General features: G+C 40.9%; 1 protein-coding gene and 1 long non-coding RNA gene across 7 annotated transcripts in view; both read right to left on the minus strand.

Moving 5' to 3' along the window:
- Positions 1 to 20162, minus strand: part of LOC309850341 — a 208821-nt gene that overhangs the window by 22582 nt on the left and 166077 nt on the right. The window lies entirely within an intron of this gene.
- Positions 1 to 20162, minus strand: part of SOAT1 (sterol O-acyltransferase 1) — a 75772-nt gene that overhangs the window by 18042 nt on the left and 37568 nt on the right. For 4 of the 6 annotated variants that reach the window (XM_082704094.1, XM_082704093.1, XM_082704092.1 and 1 more), the window contains 3 exons: positions 14794 to 14852; positions 1780 to 1928; positions 116 to 175 (listed from right to left, as the gene is read on the minus strand). In XM_082704094.1, the coding sequence (XP_082560220.1) occupies positions 116 to 175; positions 1780 to 1928; positions 14794 to 14852 (268 nt within the window). The remainder of the gene's footprint in view (positions 1 to 115; positions 176 to 1779; positions 1929 to 14793; positions 14853 to 20162) is intronic. The other 2 variants (XM_082704095.1, XM_082704097.1) reach the window with 1 other exon arrangement.

Consider the following 20162-nt stretch of genomic DNA (forward strand, 5'->3'; position numbering starts at 1 on the left):
CTCCATGAATTCAGAACAAACTCACTAAACATGTAAAGATTAAGCAGTGATTTTAATAATCAGAGTAGTTTTTAATTCAAACTTATAATTAATAAAAGCAACTAAAAATACTCACTCTAAGAGAGATTGCCTTAGAACAAAAATCTTTCCATGTTCTGGAGGTGCTCTGAAATCTCTAGGAAGAGCAAAAAATTAAAATAAAATATAAATACTTCAAGTATTTTAAGACATTTAAACCTATGCATAAGAGAAAGAATATATTACCAACTACAGCATGTAATAAAGCACCTTCTCACTGACCCAGGTATCAAGGGTTCTATGCATGTCATTTACTCCTGAAAAATGCAATGAGGTAGATACATGCAGATCTGGTGAGAAGGAAGAAACATTAAGCACACCCCACGAGAGCGGCGCTCAGAAGCACACCGCAGCCCGGCCCCTGTGGAAACACATTCCTGGCATCAAACACTGGCAACCCCTCTTCCTTCTCCTAAACATCGCTAAGGTCGGAGATAGGCCTCTAGCCATACTCCAGTTCACAGGCTGTTACTGGTCTGCCCTCTGAAACTGTACGAAAATTTATGAGACCTTCACCCTCCCTAATGTCAAAGGACTTCCAACAATCCCTAACACCCTCCTGATCTTATAGGTTGCCTCCAGTTACTAAAATCTCACACAGTGAGTATCTAGCATTATTACCTTTTTTAGGGCTTTCTGCACAACCACCCAACTATTAGTGGTCAAACTGTAATCCAGAACAAGACTGTCAGAGACCACTGGGGCATAAAACTGGAGACAGCATAGAATGGCAATTAGCACATACTGGCCTTTGATAGCTTTCCTTCTGCTGCTCTGGATGCCCGACCAATCAGAAACATATATACACCAACTGCACTGAACTTTACTGCAAGTACTGGATTGAGTACAAAAAAGAGGCTCTTAGGGCACCTGGGTGGCTCAGTGGGTTAAGCCTCTGCCTTCGGCTCAGGTCGTGATCCCGGGTCCTGGGATCGAGCCCCGCATTGGGCTCTCTGCTCAGCAGGGAGCCTGCTTCCCTTCCTCTCTCTCTGCCTGCCTCTCTGCCTACTTGTGATCTCTCTCTGTCAAATAAATAAATAAAATCTTAAAAAAAAAAAAAAAAAGAGGCTCTTTACTGATGTGACAAAGGGCATGGACTCCTGAGCAAGGCTCTGGCTTCCAATACCCACTGTATGATCCTGGACATGTAACTGTCCCACACTTCAGGCATCCTAACTTGCAGCAAGCAGTTCTGGTACCAACCTCGTGGACTCATTGGTTTAAACGTAGAACATGCAACAAGTGTTGGCTCTTTTGTTCTGTAAGTCAACACAGTCTTCAATGATGTACGGATTTATTATAATCCTCATATTAAGATGAAGAAACCCAGGGTGCCTGGGTGGCTCAGTGGGTTGGGCCTCTGCCTTTGGCTCAGGTCATGGGATCAAGCCCCACACCAAACCTGCACCGGGCTCTCTGTTCAGCAGGGAGCCTGCCTCCCCCTCGCTCTGCCTGCCTCTCTGCCTACTTGTGATCTGTCAAATAAATAAATAAAATCTTAAAAAAAAGAAGAAGAAGAAGAAGAAGAAGAAGAAGAAGAAATCCACCTTTCAAGTGGTTAATTTGCCCAAGGCAACACAGAGCTAATAAAAAGTGGCACCACAGTGTGAAACCAGGCATTTTTACTGCAGTACTGATTCTGACCACTGAGCATTATCAGAGAACATGTCTGCACCAAAAGAAACTAATACTCATACTTACTTAGCTCTGTGGTTGTTCTCTCCTTCAAGAACAGAAAAGCTTGTGATAGCACACCCACCATTGTCTAAGGATGCTGATTTTTCAATGAGACTGTTCACAAAATCATCAAAGTGACTGCCAACTTCCTTCATAAAAAATGGCTTCAATTCCTAGAATTTTAAAGCAAATTAAAAACAAAAAACATTAGGAATGAACACACGCTTGTGGATTATTAACATTTTTCCAAAGAATTCTCTTAAACAGAGATGGATCAAAGAAGTCCATGTTAAATCACTTCACAGAAGTAAAAACAGAAAATTGGTTTCAATATAACAGCTACTAGGAGATGATTAAAAGTGTCTTCTCTGAGCTAGGAGTTGAGCTGGAACCTCAAAAACATTGGAAGAATTAAGATTTAAGTGAAAAGGGGTACGAAGAGACAATGGAAACACTGTCCCACGTAGAAGGGAAATGTTAGTTCTGGGCACTGCTGTTCCAGGCACTAGAGATACAACAATGAACAAAACCAAGTCCCCACCTCCATGAAACTTAAATTTCCAATGAGGGTAGACAGGACACAGAGAATGCCAAATGGTGGTACAGAAAAAAAATAATGCAGAGGTATGAGGGGTCAGCGGACGTGTTTTTCACAGAGGTCAAAGGAAAGCCTCAAACACAGCATAACATTGGAGATTTGAAGGTAAGAGGGCAAGTTAGTGGGTACCTGTGGGAAAAGTAGCAGGAAGAAAAAAAGCACTAGCGTGGAAAGTCCTAAAGCAGGGAACCTGGACGGGTTTGAGAAGCAGCAAGGAAGGAGGATGTCAAAGCTTAAGAGGAGTGTAAGACCTGAGATTAGAAGAGAAGGCAGGGGTAGGGTACGTGCCTGACTGGCTCAGTTGGTAGGTAGAACAAGTGACTTTTTATCTTGGGGTCCTGCATTCAAGCCCCACAATGGAAGAAGAGCCTACTCTAAAAAAAAAAAAATTAGGGACGCCTGGGTGGCTCAATGGGTTAAGCCACTGCCTTCAGCTCAGGTCATGATCTCAGGGTCCTGGGATCGAGCCCTGCATTAGGCTCTCTGCTCAGCGGGGAGCCTGCTTTCCCCCCCCCCCACCTGCCTCTGCCTACTTGTGATCTCTCTGTCAAATATATAAATAAAATCTTTAAAAAATAAAATAAAATAAAATTTAAAAATAATAAAAATAAATAAAGAAGAAAGGGGGGGCGGCTAAACCATGTAAGGTTTTAAAACTTTGCTCCCTACTCACATCAGTCCTCTGAAATTTTACTCGACTTTGAGAAAGAGGCCTGGAATTTTTAGCTGTTGCTAAGGATGTCAAGCCATTTCTTTTAACAAGGATTCCTCCTACTCTGCAACCAGTCTCCTTCCCAGTTAAGTACTGGATTAAGCAGACCAGAAATATGAAAAAAAAATCATTAATACATGTTACACAAATTCCAGTAAAAGCTATTAAATATCAGGTCCTAATCCACCCAACCCAAAGTGAAGAGCACACAGCCAACGTCTTCCAGCACAAGTCTTGGCTTGGCCTTCCACAAAACCCACCTGCACGCTCCTTTGCCTTACACGACAGAACTTGCAGCTTCCGGTCCTATAGTGAGAACACCTACAACCCCCCACCCACCCTCTTTGTCAACTGTACCCTTTTCTTTTCCCCCTTCCATTTCCTTCCTTCTGCTCCATATTCCAAAAACTCCTATCTTTTAATCTTTTCCCGTCACTCCACCAATAAGAGTACCACTTGTTATCCTAACCCAGTATCCAACCCCCCAAAAACCCACTATCCAACCCAAGGAACCAAACAGATCTGGACGACTAGGGATATTTTTATTCAGCACCAAAGGTGCTGAGCAAGATACACACAGCCCTGGTCTCACTGAGCTCACCGTCCATCAATGAAGAAAGACGTAATTTATTCACAGTGTAGTGAATGTCACAAAGGGGCATTCCGACTAATAGAACAGGGGAAAGAGAAGAGAAAGAGTAAAAGAAGAATCACAGGCATCTCAACAGTGTGAGAGCCAGCATAAGGTGTACAGATGTCAAGTCTCCTTGTAACTTCCTTTCACAACAGCCTCGCCCCGACATCCCGTCTACAACCCCAACCCCTCACACCAAAGACAGGACAGAACACATCTCAGGAATGGTGAAATAAAAAGAGCTCTATTTGATTTTTTTTTTTTTTAAGATTTTATTTATTTGACAGACACAAGTAGGCAGAGAGGCAGGCAGAGGGCGGGGGGGAAGCAGACCCCCCGCTAAGGAGAAAACCCGATGCAGGGCTTGTTCCCAGGACCCTAAGATCATGACCTGAGCCAAGGCGAAGGCTTAACCTACTGAGCCACGAGGCAGCCCCAAAAGTTCCATTTTAATATGATTAATTTGTGTCTCCTTTCCCTGCAATAAAATTTATATGCAGGAAGGAAAAAGAGGTCTTTAATGCTGAGTAGTGAAGTAGTAAAGAGACAGAAGCTTTCTGCCAGGCAGACCTGGGTTCAAATACTACCTACCTCCACCACCGAGTGTGGTGGCCTCAGGCAAGCTCTTTCACTTTTATGAGCAGTTACTCAAGTGCAAAGTTGAGATGAATAAAAACATCTAACTTACTAAACTAGTGTAAATTTTTTTTAAAGCCCCAAAACAAATCCCCTGCAAAAAATGCCCAGCACAGTACCTGACACAGTCATCACCTTACAGCTGTCTGCTGCTCTACCCAGTCAGAACCAACCAATGAAGAGGGGGGGAAAAATGCACAATAAAAATCATCCTATAACTATTTTTTATGTCTATTTTTATTTAAATTCCAGTTAGTGGGGGCACCTGAGTGGCTCAGCTGGTTAAGTATCTGCCTTCAGCTCAGGTCATAAAATTCCAGGGTTCTGGGGTCCCATCAGGCTCCCCGCTCAGTGGCAAGCCTGCTTCTCCCTATCCTTCTGCCTCCCCCTGCTTGTGCTCTGTCAAATAAATTAAATCTTTAAAAATAAGTAAGTAGGGGTGCCTGGGTGGCTCAGTGGGATAAGGCCTCTGCCTTCAGCTCAGGGCATTATCCCAAGTTCCTGCGATCAAGCCCCGCCATCAGGCTCTCTGCTCGGCAGCAGAAAGATTGCTTCCTCCTCTTCTGCCTGACTCTCTGCCTACTTGTGATCTCGGTCTGTCAGATAAATAAATAAAATCTTTTAAAAAATAAATAAGTAAATAAATTGCAGTTAGTTAACATACAGTGTAGTAATATTAGCTTCAGGTGTATGATATAATGATTCAACATTTCTTTTCTTTTTTTTTTAAAGATTTTATTTATTTATTTATTTGACAGAGAGAAATCACAAGTAGATGGAGAGGCAGGCAGAGAGAGACAGAGGGAAGCAGGCTCCCCACTGAGCAGAGAGCCCAATGAGGGACTCGATCCCAGCACCCTGAGATCATGACCCAAGCCGAAGGCAGCGGCTTAACCCACTGAGCCACCCAGGCGCCCCAATGATTCAACATTTCTACACAACACCAGTGCTCATTAGAAGTGCCCTCCCTCATCCCCATCACCTGTTTAAATCAACCCCCACCCCCTCCCCTCTGGTGACCATCAGTTCTCTCCAGCTCAGTCTGTTGGTTTGTCTTTCTCTTTTCCCACCTATGCTCATGTGTTTTGTTTCTTAAATTCCACATAAATGAAATGCCTTTCTCTGACTGACTTCTGCTTAGCATAATACTCCACCCATGTCACTGCAATAGAACTATTAAAAGGAAATAATTCAAGTCTACCACATCCCTGTACACAGCATTATACTAACCAGACGCCTAATATGCATTTCTTTTTTTAAAAAATTATTATTAACATGGGGCGCCTGGGTGGCTCAGTGGGTTAAGCCACTGCCTTCAGCTCAGGTCATGATCTCAGGGTCCTGGGATGGAGCCCTACATCGGGCTCTCTGCACGGCAGGGAGCCTGCTTCCCTTCCTCTCTCTCTGCCTGCCTCTCTGCCTACTTGTGATCTCTCTCTGTCAAATAAATAAATAAAATCTTTAAAAAAAAAAAAAAAAGAAAGAAAAGGTCAAATAATTAAAAAAATATATTATTAACATACAATGTATTATTTGCCCAGGAGTACAGGTCTGTGAATCACCAGGCCTACACACTTCACAGCTCTCACCACAACACATACCCTCCCCAATGTCCATAACCCAGCCACCCTCTCTATACCCCCTTCCCCCCAGCAAACCTGGTGTTTTGTGAAATTAAGAGTCTCATGGTTTGTCTCCCTTCTGATCCCACCTTCTTTCATTTTTTCTTCTTTACCCCCACAACTCCCCACCATGCCTCTCAAATTCCTCATGTCAGAGAGATCATATGGTAACTGTCTTTCTCTGATGGACTTATTTCGCTCAGCATAACTAATATTCATTTCTTAATGCTGAGATTTCTCCTCTTCTTCTGAGAATTCAAGTGCACAGGAGCTGCTGCCTCCAGGACACAAGGAAGAACTCAGCTGTGGGCACCAAGTTTCCTTAGCCTTTCCTTTCATGTATCTAAATACTAATGAATATAAAGAGTGAGTGCTTGTTGCTATCACTCCCCCATGTAAGAGGAAATACAGAAAAATACATTACAAACAGTGCTCCACTCCTGCCTTTGGAGTTCTTCCCTAATATGAGACTGTCATTAATCAGAACGTCACACTGTGATCATTATAAATCAGAACAACCTGATACTAGTAACCTGAAAAAGGAGACTGGAGTGTTACAGGCTTTCTAATCTGCTGATCTTCTCAACCTCACCTCTATGAATATTAACTTCATTCAGCCCATGGATTATGATTGTCCAAGCATGATGACAGATGGGACAGAAAGACGACCAAAGAAAGGAGGCAGGCAGTGAATTAGAAACTAGAAAAGCAGGTGCTTAAATCACTGTATTTTAGAGCTCAAAGAAACCTCTGACACAGGGCTCTATTGCTCAAACCTGAAACCATGAGCTGAGCCAAAATCAAGAATGAGACACCCAAGTGACTGAGCCACCCAGGCACCCCAAGAAACCTCTTTAAAAAGGGGGGTGGGGCGCGAGGTGCCTGGGTGTCTCAGTGGGTTAAAGCCTCTGCCTTCTGCTCAGGTCAGGATCCCAGGATCCTAGGACCAAGTCCTGCATCGGGCTCTCTGCTGAGCAGGGAGCCTGCTTCCTCCCTCTCTCTGTCTCTCTGCGTACTTGTGATCTCTGTCAAATAAATAAATAAAATCTTTTAAAAGGGGGGGGGGCACCTGGGTGGCTCAGTGGGTTAAGCCTCGGCCTTCAGCTCAGGTCATGATCTCAGGGTCCTGAAATCAAGCCCCGCATCGGGCTCTCTGCTCAGCGGGGAGCCTGCTTCCCCCTCTTTCTCTGTCTCTCTGCCTACTTGTGATCTCTCTCTCTGCCAACTAAATAAATAAAATCTAAAAAAAAAAAAAAAAAAAAAAGACGACGATGACTTGACTTACTCATTTGAGAGACAGAGAGACAGAAAGACAGAGCATGCATACACTGGAAGCCCGTATCTCCCTTTCCCCTTCACCCATTCTGCCCATCCCCTTACCCTCTCTCCTCTGAAAGAAATCCCATTTTTAAAATAAGCAGCTGAGGGGCGCCTGGGTGGCTCAGAGGGTTGAGCCTCTGCCTTCGGCTCAGGTCATGGTCCCAGGGTCCTGGGATCGAGCCCCCCATCGGGCTCTCTGCTCAGTAAGGAGCCTGCTTCTCCTTCTCTCTGCCTGCTACTCTGCCTATTTGTGATCTATCTGTCAAATAAATAAATAAAATCTTTTAAAAAAATTTAAAAAAAATAAAATAAAATAAGCAGCTGAACTGGACAACTTCTAATAATCTAAGAACCACCACCATGAAGCCAAGATCCCACAGTCTGAACACCTACTGAAAGCACTTAGAACTGAGTTGATAGGAGATGAGGCTGAAGAAGCAAACGGGCTACAGCATGACAGACCCTTAGGCCATTTTAAGAATTTTTTTATTTTTTCCTAAAGGGCAACTGGAAACCAATTATGTTTTAAACACATAACATGCTCAGATCTGCATTTTAGAAAGATAATTCTTCTAATAAGCCGCATAAGGAGAGGTTACCTTGAACTGAGTCTTACTTAGAATGACAAAAGAGCAGGGTCATTTATGGATAAATAAAATCACCCTTTCAAAGGTACAAAGGCATGAAAAAAATAAAGGCAGAGAGAAACACAAAGTAAAAACATACACTGAGAACAGGGTATAAAAAATTATATTCCGACTCCACAAGGTCATATTACTTGCTAGACCATGAACTACTTGTTCCCCTGACTCACTGCCTCGCTTTATACAAACAATCTTTTAAACCCACAGTGGTGTGGAACCAGAAACCGGACCTTTTGGGGAAAAACACAGTAATATTGTGGGGTCACACAATAGAACAAGTAATACAATATATAGATCTTAAACTAAATTAACTCAAGAGAGGTTTCCCCTAACAATTCACTCTAAAGCTACTGCATCTTACTCATTTCTTTCACTGCACTTGATGCCATCTGAAATTCTATATATTTCTATTTCTTGATGCCTTAATGTCTGCCTCCCCAACCTGAATTTAAACAGCACATCTTTTTGTTAACCACTGCACATCTAGTACTCAGCAAAGGAACTGGCAAGACTGCAGACATTAAGTATATTTCAAAACAGCTTTTGAAACCAACCCCTGGCACTGAAACTCCTACTCATACCACTGCTGACTTTACTCAGTGTCTTCTATCACAAAGCAGAAAGTACTTGTGTAAAAGAACTCCTAGCCCTGCTTTCTTTCTGAAGGTTATGAAGGAAGAGACTAAAAATCACTATTGTTGCCATTGTCGGTAATGCCTGGGATTTATTCAACACTTGTGACTGCTAAATGCCAGATACTGTTAGGGGCTTTTATACACTACTAGTTCTAGTTAGAAAACAATCTTTGTGAAATAAGCAACATAATTCCTATTCTGCCTAAGAGAGCGCCAAACTCGAACAAATCAAGTAATGTGACTTGTCCAAGGTCACAGAACTTGTAAGCTAACTAGGATGAGAACGAACGCCCAATCTATATGACTCTGAGTTCATAAAACATTATACTGCTTTCCACTGTACTTGATCTAAAATGTTCTCTATAGGGGCACCTGGGTGGCTCAGTGGGTTAAGCCGCTGCCTTCGGCTCAGGTCCTGATCTCAGGGTCCTGGGATCAAGTCCCGCATCCGGCTCTCCGCTCAGCGGGGAGCCTGCTTCCCTCCCTCTCTCTCTCTGCCTACTTGTGATCTTTCTCTGTCAAATAAATAAATAAAATCTTAAAAATAAAATAAAATAAAATGTTCTCTATAGGGGGGCACCTGGGTGGCTCAGTCATTAAGTGTCTTCCTTCAGCTCAGGTCATGATCCCAGAGTCCTGGGATCGAGCCTTCCATCGGACTCCCTGTTCAGCGGGAAACCTGCCTCTCCCTCTCTCACTTCCCCTGCTTATGTTCCCTCTCTCACTGTCTAATAAATAAATAAAATCTTTAAAAAAATAAAAAATTTTCTATATGCTTAGTACCATAAGCCAAAAATAAAACCTAAAAAAAAAGTCAATAGTGTATAGGTAGCCTGAAAATGGTAGGTAACCTAATAAATCAGTCCTATGACAAACATTTCATTTGAATGCACCAATGTAAAAGAGGTTTAAAGTCATTAACACTGTGCTGTAATAAAACTCCTCCTCCATATTAAACACACACACACACACACACACACACACACACTTGTTTGGAAGTCAAGTCTTGAGCATTAACTACTGCATAATCCTTAATACCAGAAGCCAAAGGTACAAGATACCCAACTAATGAAATTAGAGCTCTAAACTATAATCCCTTTTCATTTAAAATAAAATACATCCAGAGCGGTCTCCCAGCTTAAGTCAGACTGCGATATTCCTGGTATCACATTATTATTAATACAAACTAAGCTGAAACACATTTATTTTCATCTACTCAGGGAGCTCCCCTATCTTACCCGATTCATATATTCTGCCATTTCTCATCATCTTTACCAACCTCCTTCAGCCATTGTTAAATGTTAGAAAACCAGAGAGAAGTAAAAATACATTCCTAGTAATTAATGATACATTCATACAAATGATTGTGAAATCATTTTATATCACATTTTCAAAAACTATTTTAACACAAAAATTCCCACAAAATAATGTCTAAAAATACGTAACTGAACATATGATGTTATTTTTGCCGTTAAGACTTACGCAGTATAAGCCCAGAAGTGTCTACACTGTCCACATGAATCTGTGTATACAATGAAGAAGGAAAACAAAATATTGGGAGTGGGGCAGAACCAAAATGTCCCTCAATCAGCGAAATACATAGTATCACCATCTGACTAGTTTTAATATTTTGCATTCTTGTTAATGTAAAATAGAGAGTAACTACCACATGTAAGGACCTCAATAAAGCTCTAAAATAATGTAATTTCTTATCACAAATACCAACCTACACTGACATCACTTCTCAGCTTTCAAAGAACATTTCTGAAGTATCTAATTCAGTTGTTGTTCCTCTTTTTATCCATTTTATACATGATGTTTTCAGCTAACATGAGGACAGGAACTGTGACTTCTTTGGAATCCCAGCACCTAACACCGTGCCTGAGAAAGGAACCAAGTAGGTTATTCATGGAGCTGGATTACTGAACATTCCTGAGAGGGCACCATGACAGGCACCTTCCTGCATTTTAAGTGCTGAAATAATAAACAATAATAAAACTGATTTTCCCAAGGTTCATCAAAGGAAAGTAGAGAATGATACAGCTATATATTTAAGCAAAATGGAAAAAGCCAGAAAGGGAGGGATGAGAATGATACAATCACGTGGACACAGCCAAAAGAAGACATGACCAGAAGGATCAAGGGCAGGGAAGGAGAATGAACAAGTTGTAGTAGAGGCTGTTAGTTATCAACCCTCTCTTGTTTTCCTAACTCAGTCCTACTCCCTGGAACTCAGATGAAGTGGCTGGAGTCATCTGGACAATGAATAGGAAGGTCACAGACTACAAAATCCAAAACACAGAGGTAGAAGGGACCACAGTCCTGGGAGGACCACTGAGTCACCCCGTAACCATTCTAGATGGTTCTAGATCATTTACATGGAAGGGCAATACACAAAGCCACAATTATTTGTGTTCATCTTATGTTAGTCTCCTATAGAACAACCTAACCTCAACGTACATAATAACCGAACAATTTCTGGGCAGGAAAAATAGATTGGCCCTATCTAACCACTCACTGTTTTAGAAGAGGTTACTTGAATGAGCAATAAGCCATATAGAGAAGTCTTCATTTGCAGATATGCCATCTGAGCCTTACTCATTACAGTTTGCTCATTTAATAGTTACGCAACAGTATAAGGTACTGATGCGTCAAATAGGATCTTAAATGCCACAACAGAAGGAAATAATGAAATATGTTGCAATAAATATGTGTTTTTAAGAAATAGAAATAGGAAGTAATTTTTCATCCCCTCACGTTAGATCTAGGATTCCCTCTATAAAGTTGTATGAATTAATGAAAGTTCTACAAATATTCGTAAGTATCAAGGCACTCCTTTTTAACTCTTCTCATACTCACTTTTCTCAGAAACTGTCCTCAGTGGTTAGACCAGGGTGATACTATATGGCCCTGCCCTTCTGGCCAAAACCCAATTCTCTCTCTCTCAAAAATCTGAAACTCTGAGAGGAGACTGAAAATCTGATTAACTGAAAAATTCAGAAATACATGATCTCTTACTATTAAACCCTTTCCATTTCCAAAACTTAAGTGTTCAACTTCTGGGGTTCTATGAGATACATTAATATCTTTCAAATGTTTCCTTTTATACTTAAGCCAGAAGTAGGTTTCTTTTATTTACAACCAAAGAAACTGTTTCAAATAGTTTCATTAACACAATGTTAAAACAAAGTTAATTTATCTATTATTAACAGTAAATTGGTTGGGATTTAATCACTTGAATCTCCCTTGGACATTGGAGCTTTTAAGTCTTATTATAACACAATTCTAAGGACTTCAAAAGGTCATGATTAAGAATTACATGGGAGCACCTGGATGGCTCAGTGGGTTTAAAAGCCTCTGCCTTCAGCTCAGGTCATGATCTCAGGGTCCTGGGATCGAGCCCCGAATAAGGTGGTGGGGGTCTCTGCTCAGCAGGGAGCCTGCTTCCTCCTCTCTCTCTGCCTGCCTCTCTGTCTACTTGTGATCTCTGTCAAATAAATAAATAAAATCCTTAAAAATAATAATTATTATAATTAATAAACACATAATGTTGTATAATACCACTAGCACTGGATTTTTTTAAATTACTTAAAACTTTTTAATGACAGACAGCATTTGTACCCAGCCATGACCTTAACAGATTCAATCAGTTCAATGCACTAATTTCATCATCCTGTCATTTGTCTTCCCTTCAGTCTAGAGTTTCAATACCTGACAACCTTTCCACACCTTTCTTTAATACGAGCTCTTCTATCTGTGTAGCTCAACTTTCAGAAAGTCCTTTGTTGGTTGCCAGATTTTGCAAATAAGCATATAGGACACTCAGTTAAATGTGAATTTGATAAACAAATGACTTTTTTAATATAATTATATCTCAAATGTTGCATGATGACTAAAAAAATATTTATCTGAAATTCAAATTTGACTAAGTATACTATATTTTATCTGACAATTCCAGTTCTGTGGAGCTGAAAGAGTTGCCCAGTAAAATCTACAGATTATCCATTTCTTTCACACCAGGAAACAGTGAATTAGGAGCAAAAGTTTAGATTAGTTATGCAATGACACAGACTACTGGAGCTGAACAGAACCCTGGAGATGGTTAGAGCCATGTTTTCACCTCAAAAGATTAGGGGAAGATGGTCCAACCTAGTTGAGAACTGGGTCAGAGTATGACTCCAAACTACAAATGACTAAAAAGATTTTTCATTTTCATTTGTTTTAAAAATTATTTCTAGGGGCAGCTGGGTGGCTCAGTTGGTTAAGCAACCAACTCTTGATCTCAGCTCAAGTCACACTCTTAGGGTATTAAGATCAAACCCCGCCTTGGGGTCTTCAACACAGAGCCTGCTTAAGATTCTCTCTCTCTCTCCTTTTCCCTCTGATCCTCCCTGACCCTCTTCCTCTCTAAAAAAAGAAACAACTATTTCTAAAAGCCCACAAAAGAGAAGAACAAGTACATTTCATGGCCTCCAAATAATATTCACATACCTTTCAACCTCAATGGTCCTTTCACATTAGTAAGTATCAAACCATAAAAAAACAAATGTAACCATTTAAAGATCAACTTTGTAAATCAGATAATGTAATAAAATTATGTATGTAAACCACCTAGTACACGGCCTAGCCCATAAGGGACTAGGACTGCTAAATGGAGTTCCCCTCTCCTCCCTGCCCATTTACCCTATAGAATACTAGAATATTACAATAGCTTCCTATCTTGTCTCATCTCCAAAGTCCATACATTATCTTCAACTTTGCTATCAAAATAGCATTCCTAATATATCTCCCTCAAAAACATTCCAATTAATAAACAATGGTAAATGTTCAACTCATTAGATATCACATTACCAATTAAAACATCCCTAAGTCTATAAGCTCACCAAAAAAATTTTGGTGATTAGAAGTAAAAAGGAGTCTCCCTGGGGCGCCTGGGTGGCTCGGTGGTTAAGCCGCTGCCTTCGGCTCGGGTCATGATCTCAGGGTCCTGGGATCGAGTCCCGCATCGGGCTTTCTGCTCGGCGGGGAGCCTGCTTCCTCCTCTCTCTCTCTGCCTGCCTCTCTGCCTACTTGTGATTTCTCTCTGTCAAATAAATAAATAAGATCTTTAAAAAAAAAAAAAAAAAAGAAGTAAAAAGGAGGAAGGAAGGACACCATTTCAAGCTGGTACTTAGCAAACTACAGAAGCAGCAGCATTTGAGCTAGAATTTGATGGATATGCAGTATTCTGACTAGTGAAACAGAAGTTACAAGTTTCAAGAAGAAAGAGCTTTATGAAGAGGGCATGAAGATAGCGGGGGGAAAATGCTTAACAATCTAGTCCCAGTTGTCCAACTGTATTTTTCTTTCTGTCATGCTCTAACAGGAGCACAGATGCCCATCAACTGAAGTGCCATTTCCAAGAGATAGTCTAAGCTTCCTACCTCCATACTTCTGCTCAGGCCATACCCTCCCTAACAACAGGAATCCACTTTTAGATTTACTGCTGAGCCTATTCACTACAAACCATGACAGGTGGTCACAGAACCTTTCATATAGCACTTGTACAGACATTCAACTATATCACGGTTCACTAAAATCAAGTTCTGCTGGTAAAAGCCAGAAAATGAGGGACACCTGGGTGGCTCAGTTAGTCAAGCGCCTTCCACGGGGGTCATGATCCTGAGGTCCTGGGATCTGCCCTACATCAGGATCCCTGCTCAGCCAGGAGTCTGCTTATCCCTCTCCATCTGCCTTACCCCCGCTCATGTTCTCTCTCACTCTCTTTCGCTCTCAAAGCAGCAGCTAAAAATCTTAAAAAAAAAAAAAAAATTTTTTTTAATAAATAAAAGCCAGAAAATGGGGAGGGGGGCAGGATGGGGAGAAAAAAGCAATCAGGTTCTTACGTGTAGGACGACAGAAGTGGCAGAATAGTGTCAACTGAGAAGGAAGGTAAATTATCCCCCCCTCCCCAAAGACTTTATTGTTTATTTGACAGAGAGAGAGATCACAAGCAGGCAGGGAGGCAGACAGAGAGAGGAGAAAGCAGGCTCTCCAAAGAGCAGAGAGCCCGATGCAGGGCTCGATCCCAGGACCCTGAGATCATGACCTGAGCCAAAGGCAGAGGCTTTAACCAACTGAGCCACCCAGGCGCCCTGGTTAATTATTCTTTAAGCAACAGAGCATCAAACACTTACTAAACAAAATCCCTTACCCTAACTCTACATTCTTGTTTCAGAACAGGAAGCTACTACTTACCTCTGCCTCTGCTGTCAACTGTATCTTCTTTGCCATCAACTGTTTTAAGTTAATCCTACCTAAAGAAAGAAAACAAGGCAACTCTTAAGTTGATGGATATAGCTATTAACCAGCACTATTTAAATCATGAAGTTGAAAAACAAGCAGAAGGATGACTATGTAAATTATAATACAACCACAAAACATGATATAGCTCTTAAAAAATGCAGCATGGGCAGAATCAATAGAAGGAAATTTACACATAAAAATGTTAAGGACAGGGCGCCTGGGTGGCTCAGTGGTTAAGCCGCTGCCTTCGGCTCAGGTCATGATCTCAGGGTCCTGGGATCGAGTCCCACATCGGGCTCTCTGCTCAGCAGGGAGCCTGCTTCCTCCTCTCTATCTCTCTCTGCCTGCCTCTCTGCCTACTTGTGATTTCTCTCTGTCAAATAAATAAATAAAATCTTAAAAAAAAAAAAATGTTAAGGACACCTGGATGGCTCAGTTGGTTAAGTGTCTGCCTTCCACTCGGGTCATAATCCCAGGGTTCTGGGATTGAGTCCTGCATCAGGCTCCCTGCTCAGCAGGGAGAGCCTGCTTCTGCCTCTGCCTGCCACCTCCCCTGCTTGTGCTCTCTCTCTCCAACAAATAAATAAAATCTTACCCCAAAAAATGTTAAGAAGAAAAAACAAAACTAGGTACACACAGTAATCAGAACTGTATTAATCATATGATGCTTTCAGATCCAATTTTGACCATGAGAAATTAGACTCTGAACGGATCTGCAACTGTGACTACAAAAAATTCACAAGCAACAGTAGAAAACTTGGATACAATGGACTTCATCAAAATTTATTCCTGCAAAGGACAACATGAGGAAAGTAAAAAGACAACCCACAGAACAAGAAAAAAATTTTTTGCAAATGTAATCAGGAACTTTATACACACACACACACACAAAGAATTCTTACAACTCAGTAATACAAAGACAAGTAATCCAGTTTAAACACAAGCTAAGTATTTGAACTACTAGTTCTGACACTACTCCCCAAAATATATCCAAATAGCCAATACTAAGATACTCCAGATCACTGGCCACCAGTAAAACACAAATCACAACCAAGACAAAACAGCACTTCATGCCCACCCAAGGTATGACTACAATCAAAAATAACAAGTGCTGGCCACTGTACACCATAAACTTATACAATGTTAATGTGTCAATTTGATTTCAATAAAACTGGGGAGAGGAAAAAAGTTGTTTGAGAAGAGTGTTATTTCAGGGACTGGATGTGACAGTTCTTTTGTGATACAATTAGATAAGTGTTTATAAACACCTGTAACAAGAAAATCTACAAGAATGGTATCCACTTCATAAGAATAAACAAAGGTTTTGTTTGTTTTTTGTTTGGGGGCACACGGAGTAAAAAAAAAGGTGTTGGCCAGAACATGAAGAAATTAAAACCCTCCTCCACTGCTAGTGGGAATGTAAAATGATGCTCTAAAAACCAGTCTGAAAAGTTCTTCCAAAGGGTTGACAGAGCTACCACCCGACCAAATCCCAGTCCTAAGTATACACACAAGGGAAATGAAACGTGTCCAGCCAAAAGCCTGAATATGAATGTTTATAGGTGCGGTATCCATAACGAACTGAAAACAACTCCAATATCCATTAACTCGATACATTAACAGAATGTTTTTGATCCATATAATGAAATATTACCCAGCAGACAGGAGAGAAACATGGGACACACTTTAATATGTATGAAACCTGAAAATAGCTAAACGAAAAGTCACAAAAAAAAAAAAAACAACATATTTTAAGATTCCATTTACATGAAATGCAGAAGAGATGATTCTACAGAGACAGACAGAAGGCTGATTGTTGCCCAGGGACCAAGGGTAGAAGTGTGAGGAATGGGGAATGACTGCTAATGGGTACAGACTTGTTTTTCACTTGTTCTTGCAGAGGGCAAGAAAATTCATTTCGTTCTGAGATGACTAGGTGATTCAGTTCATTAAGCATCTGCCTTCAGCTTAGGTCATGATCCCTAGGATGGAGTCCCACATCAGGACCCCTGCTCAGTGGGAAGTCTACTATTCACCCTTACTTTTGCTCTGATAAATGAAGTATTTAAAAATAAATAAAATTCATTTTGTGGGACGCTTGGGTGGCTCAGTTGGTTAAGCAGCTGCCTTCGGCTCAGGTCATGATCCCAGCGTCCTGGGATCGAGTCCCACATATAAGCTTCTCCCTCTGACTCTGCCTGCCACTCTGCCTGTGCTCGCTCTTGCTCTCTCTCTCTCTCTGACAAATAAATAAATAAAATCTTAAAAAAAAAAATTCATTTTGTACTCATTTCCTTATTCTGAAAGATTCCTTTCTGTATACTAAGTAACATTAACATAGCTTCCTAATGTTTAACTGAGGTTTACAGTCAATTATTTTTTTTTAAGATTTTTATTCATTTATTTGACAGAGATCACAAGTAGGCAGAGAGAGAGGAAGGGAAGCAGGCTCCCTGCCAAGCAGAGAGGCCAATGTGGGACTCGATCCCAAGACCCTGAGATCAAGACCTGAGCCGATGGCAGGGTAACCCACTGAACCACCCAGGTGCCCCTAGAGTCAATTATTTTTTTTAATTTATCTATTTGACAGAGATCACAAGTAAGCAGAGAGGAAGGTGGGGGGCGGGAGCAGGCTCCCCGCTGAGAAGGGAGCCCGATATGGGGCTCAATCCCAGGACCCTGAGATCTTGACATGAACCGAAGGCAGAGGCTTTAACCCACTGAGCCGCCCAGACATCCCTAGAATCAATTATTAACTAACATGAGCATCTTTTTCATATTTTAAAGAGAAACTGATTTTCAATGTACTAAAATATTTCTAATTAGAATTTGTTGCTCTGTAGGACTCCCATATACATTGTATATCTTGATTTATTACTGTCACAGATTTGCAGACAGCTCCTAATTTTCATACAGAATCACAGTACTATTATAATTGAAGCAAGCAGCAGACTGTCTGCCCTTTCAATGTGGGAGAGATTTGCCTTCATTCATCAGTTTGTCTTCACACACAGTATCTTACATAATTCATCCCTAAAAAAATTTTACGATTCCTGGGTGGCTCAGTTGGTTAAGGGTCTGTCTACCTTTGGCTCAGGTCATGATCCTGGGGTCCTTAGGATAGAGCCCCACATCAGGCTCCTTGCTCAACAAGGAGCCCGTTTCTCCCTCTGCTTGTGATGGCACTCTAATCTTCAAAAACAAAAAAAAGTGGTTTTAAGGTTTTTTGGAAAAATATCTAACTTGTATCCTTCCTACCTGGAGAAAGAAAAACAAACTGTTTAAAAAAAAAAAAAAAACAGCTGGGAGCACCTTTGCCTTTGGCAAAACATTCACCGCATAATGCAACACTATTAAGGTAACTGAACAATTAAATAGTAATGCAAAAGCTAATGTCCATTCTATTAAACTTGGTGCCCATTAACAGTCACATACACTGCTCACTCTTCTTACTGTAATAATCTCTTACTGGAAATATTTGTTATGCTTAGATTTTTCTGAGTTACAGTTTTACTGGAATCCATTTAAGTTTGATATACACTTATCTTGAAATGGTATATTTCATATTTTTTCAAAGCATATTTTCAAACATTATAGGATCTTTCATTTTATCTCTTTTTCAAAGCTTATTTTCAAATATTAATAGTACCTTCTTCCAGAAAAGGAATTTCATAATCTGATAGCAAATGTTACTTTATCATTTTAAGTGAAATGTAAAGTTACTTGTTGTACTATGGGAACCAAGGCTATCAGCCACCATCATGTGTAGAGACCTTCCACACAAATGAATAAAACAGAACAGACTGAGAGCTGAAACACGTGAAGTAGAAAACTAAAACTTCTAGCTCCCGAAGTCTTTGAAAAAACTGTAAGGTAACTTCTTGTCATTTTAGTAATAATTTTTAAATGAGAACTTCTATTTTCTCATCTATTCTCCTTGGCAAAATCTACTTGAGTATTTTTGTTTGTGTCAACAATTGCGACTGCGTATTATACTTACAAGAGTGAAGGGCACTCAAAGATTTAAGTAATTTTCCAGAAATATTTACTTTGTCAGTGCTAAAACGAAAACCACAGGCCCAAAATGGAGTTGCATATGGTAGGACAAGTCACCAAAACTAGGAACCTAACCTACTTAAATTTGCAACCACTTCCAGAAATGCAGTTTTAACCAATCAGGAATTTTCTGGTCAGCATCAATGAGGTAACAGCCTTCACATGGCCCTCTCCTCTCAACTCCCCTCTACTTGGCAGAAGGGTGATGTCCAATTCATGAATCAATCAATAAAGCCAATTAGATTTCAACTTCTCCCAGTCGATTTTTTTTTTAAGATTTTATTTATTTATTTGACAGAGAGAGATTTTTGACAGGGAGAATTTTTCCTCACAGTGAGACTACCCTCTGAAGGCCTCACTCAGAATGATATCAAAGCTACCTAGTGGAATGAAGCACCTGCCTGCCTAAATGGTAGAGCGTGTGACTCGACTGATCTTGGGTTTGTTGAGTTTTAGCTCCATGTTGGGTGTAGAGATAACTTAAAAAAAAAAAAAAATTTAAAGTTTACCTGGGTGGCTCAGTTGCTTAGGCATCCAGCTCTTGGTTTTTTGGCTCTGGTCATGATCTCAGGGGTTGTGGGATCGAGCCCTGCATGGAGGCTCCTCGCTCAGCATGAAGTTTGCTTCAAAGATCCTCCCCCTCTTCTCCTCTCCCCATGCACCCATACCTCTTTCTCTCTCTCTAAAGATAAATAAACCTTAAAAAAGAATTTTTTTTTTAGGGGCGCCTGGGTGGCTCAGTGGGTTAAAGCCTCTGCCTTCCGCTCAGGTCATGATCCCAGGGTCCTGGGATCGAGTCCTGCGTCAGGCTCTCTGCTCAGCGGGGAGCCTGCTTCCTCTCTCTGTCTACTTCTCTGCCTACTTGCAATTTGTCTGTCAAATAAATAAATATAATTTTTTTTTAAGATTTTATTTACTTATTTGACAGACAAGTAGGCAGAGAGGCAGGCAGAGACAGAGAGAGGAGGAAGCAGGCTCCCCCTGAGCAGAGAGCCTGATGCAGGGCTTGATCCCAAGACCCTAGGACCACGACCTGAGACGAAGGCAGAGGCTTTAACCCACTGAGCCACCCAGGCGCCCCAATAAATATAATCTTTAAAATAAAAAAATTTTAAAGCAGCATTACAAAGCTATATAGTAGAAAAAAATATATTAAAAAGCCAATTCTAGGGTGCCTGGGTGGCTCCGTTTGTTAAGTGTCTGCCTTCAGCTCAAGTGAGGATACTAGGGTCCTGGGATCAAGCCCTGCATCGGAATCCCTGCTC

The sequence above is a fragment of the Mustela nivalis genome (assembly GCF_964662115.1).
Source record: "Mustela nivalis genome assembly, chromosome: 16".
Lineage (NCBI taxonomy): Eukaryota > Metazoa > Chordata > Mammalia > Carnivora > Mustelidae > Mustela > Mustela nivalis.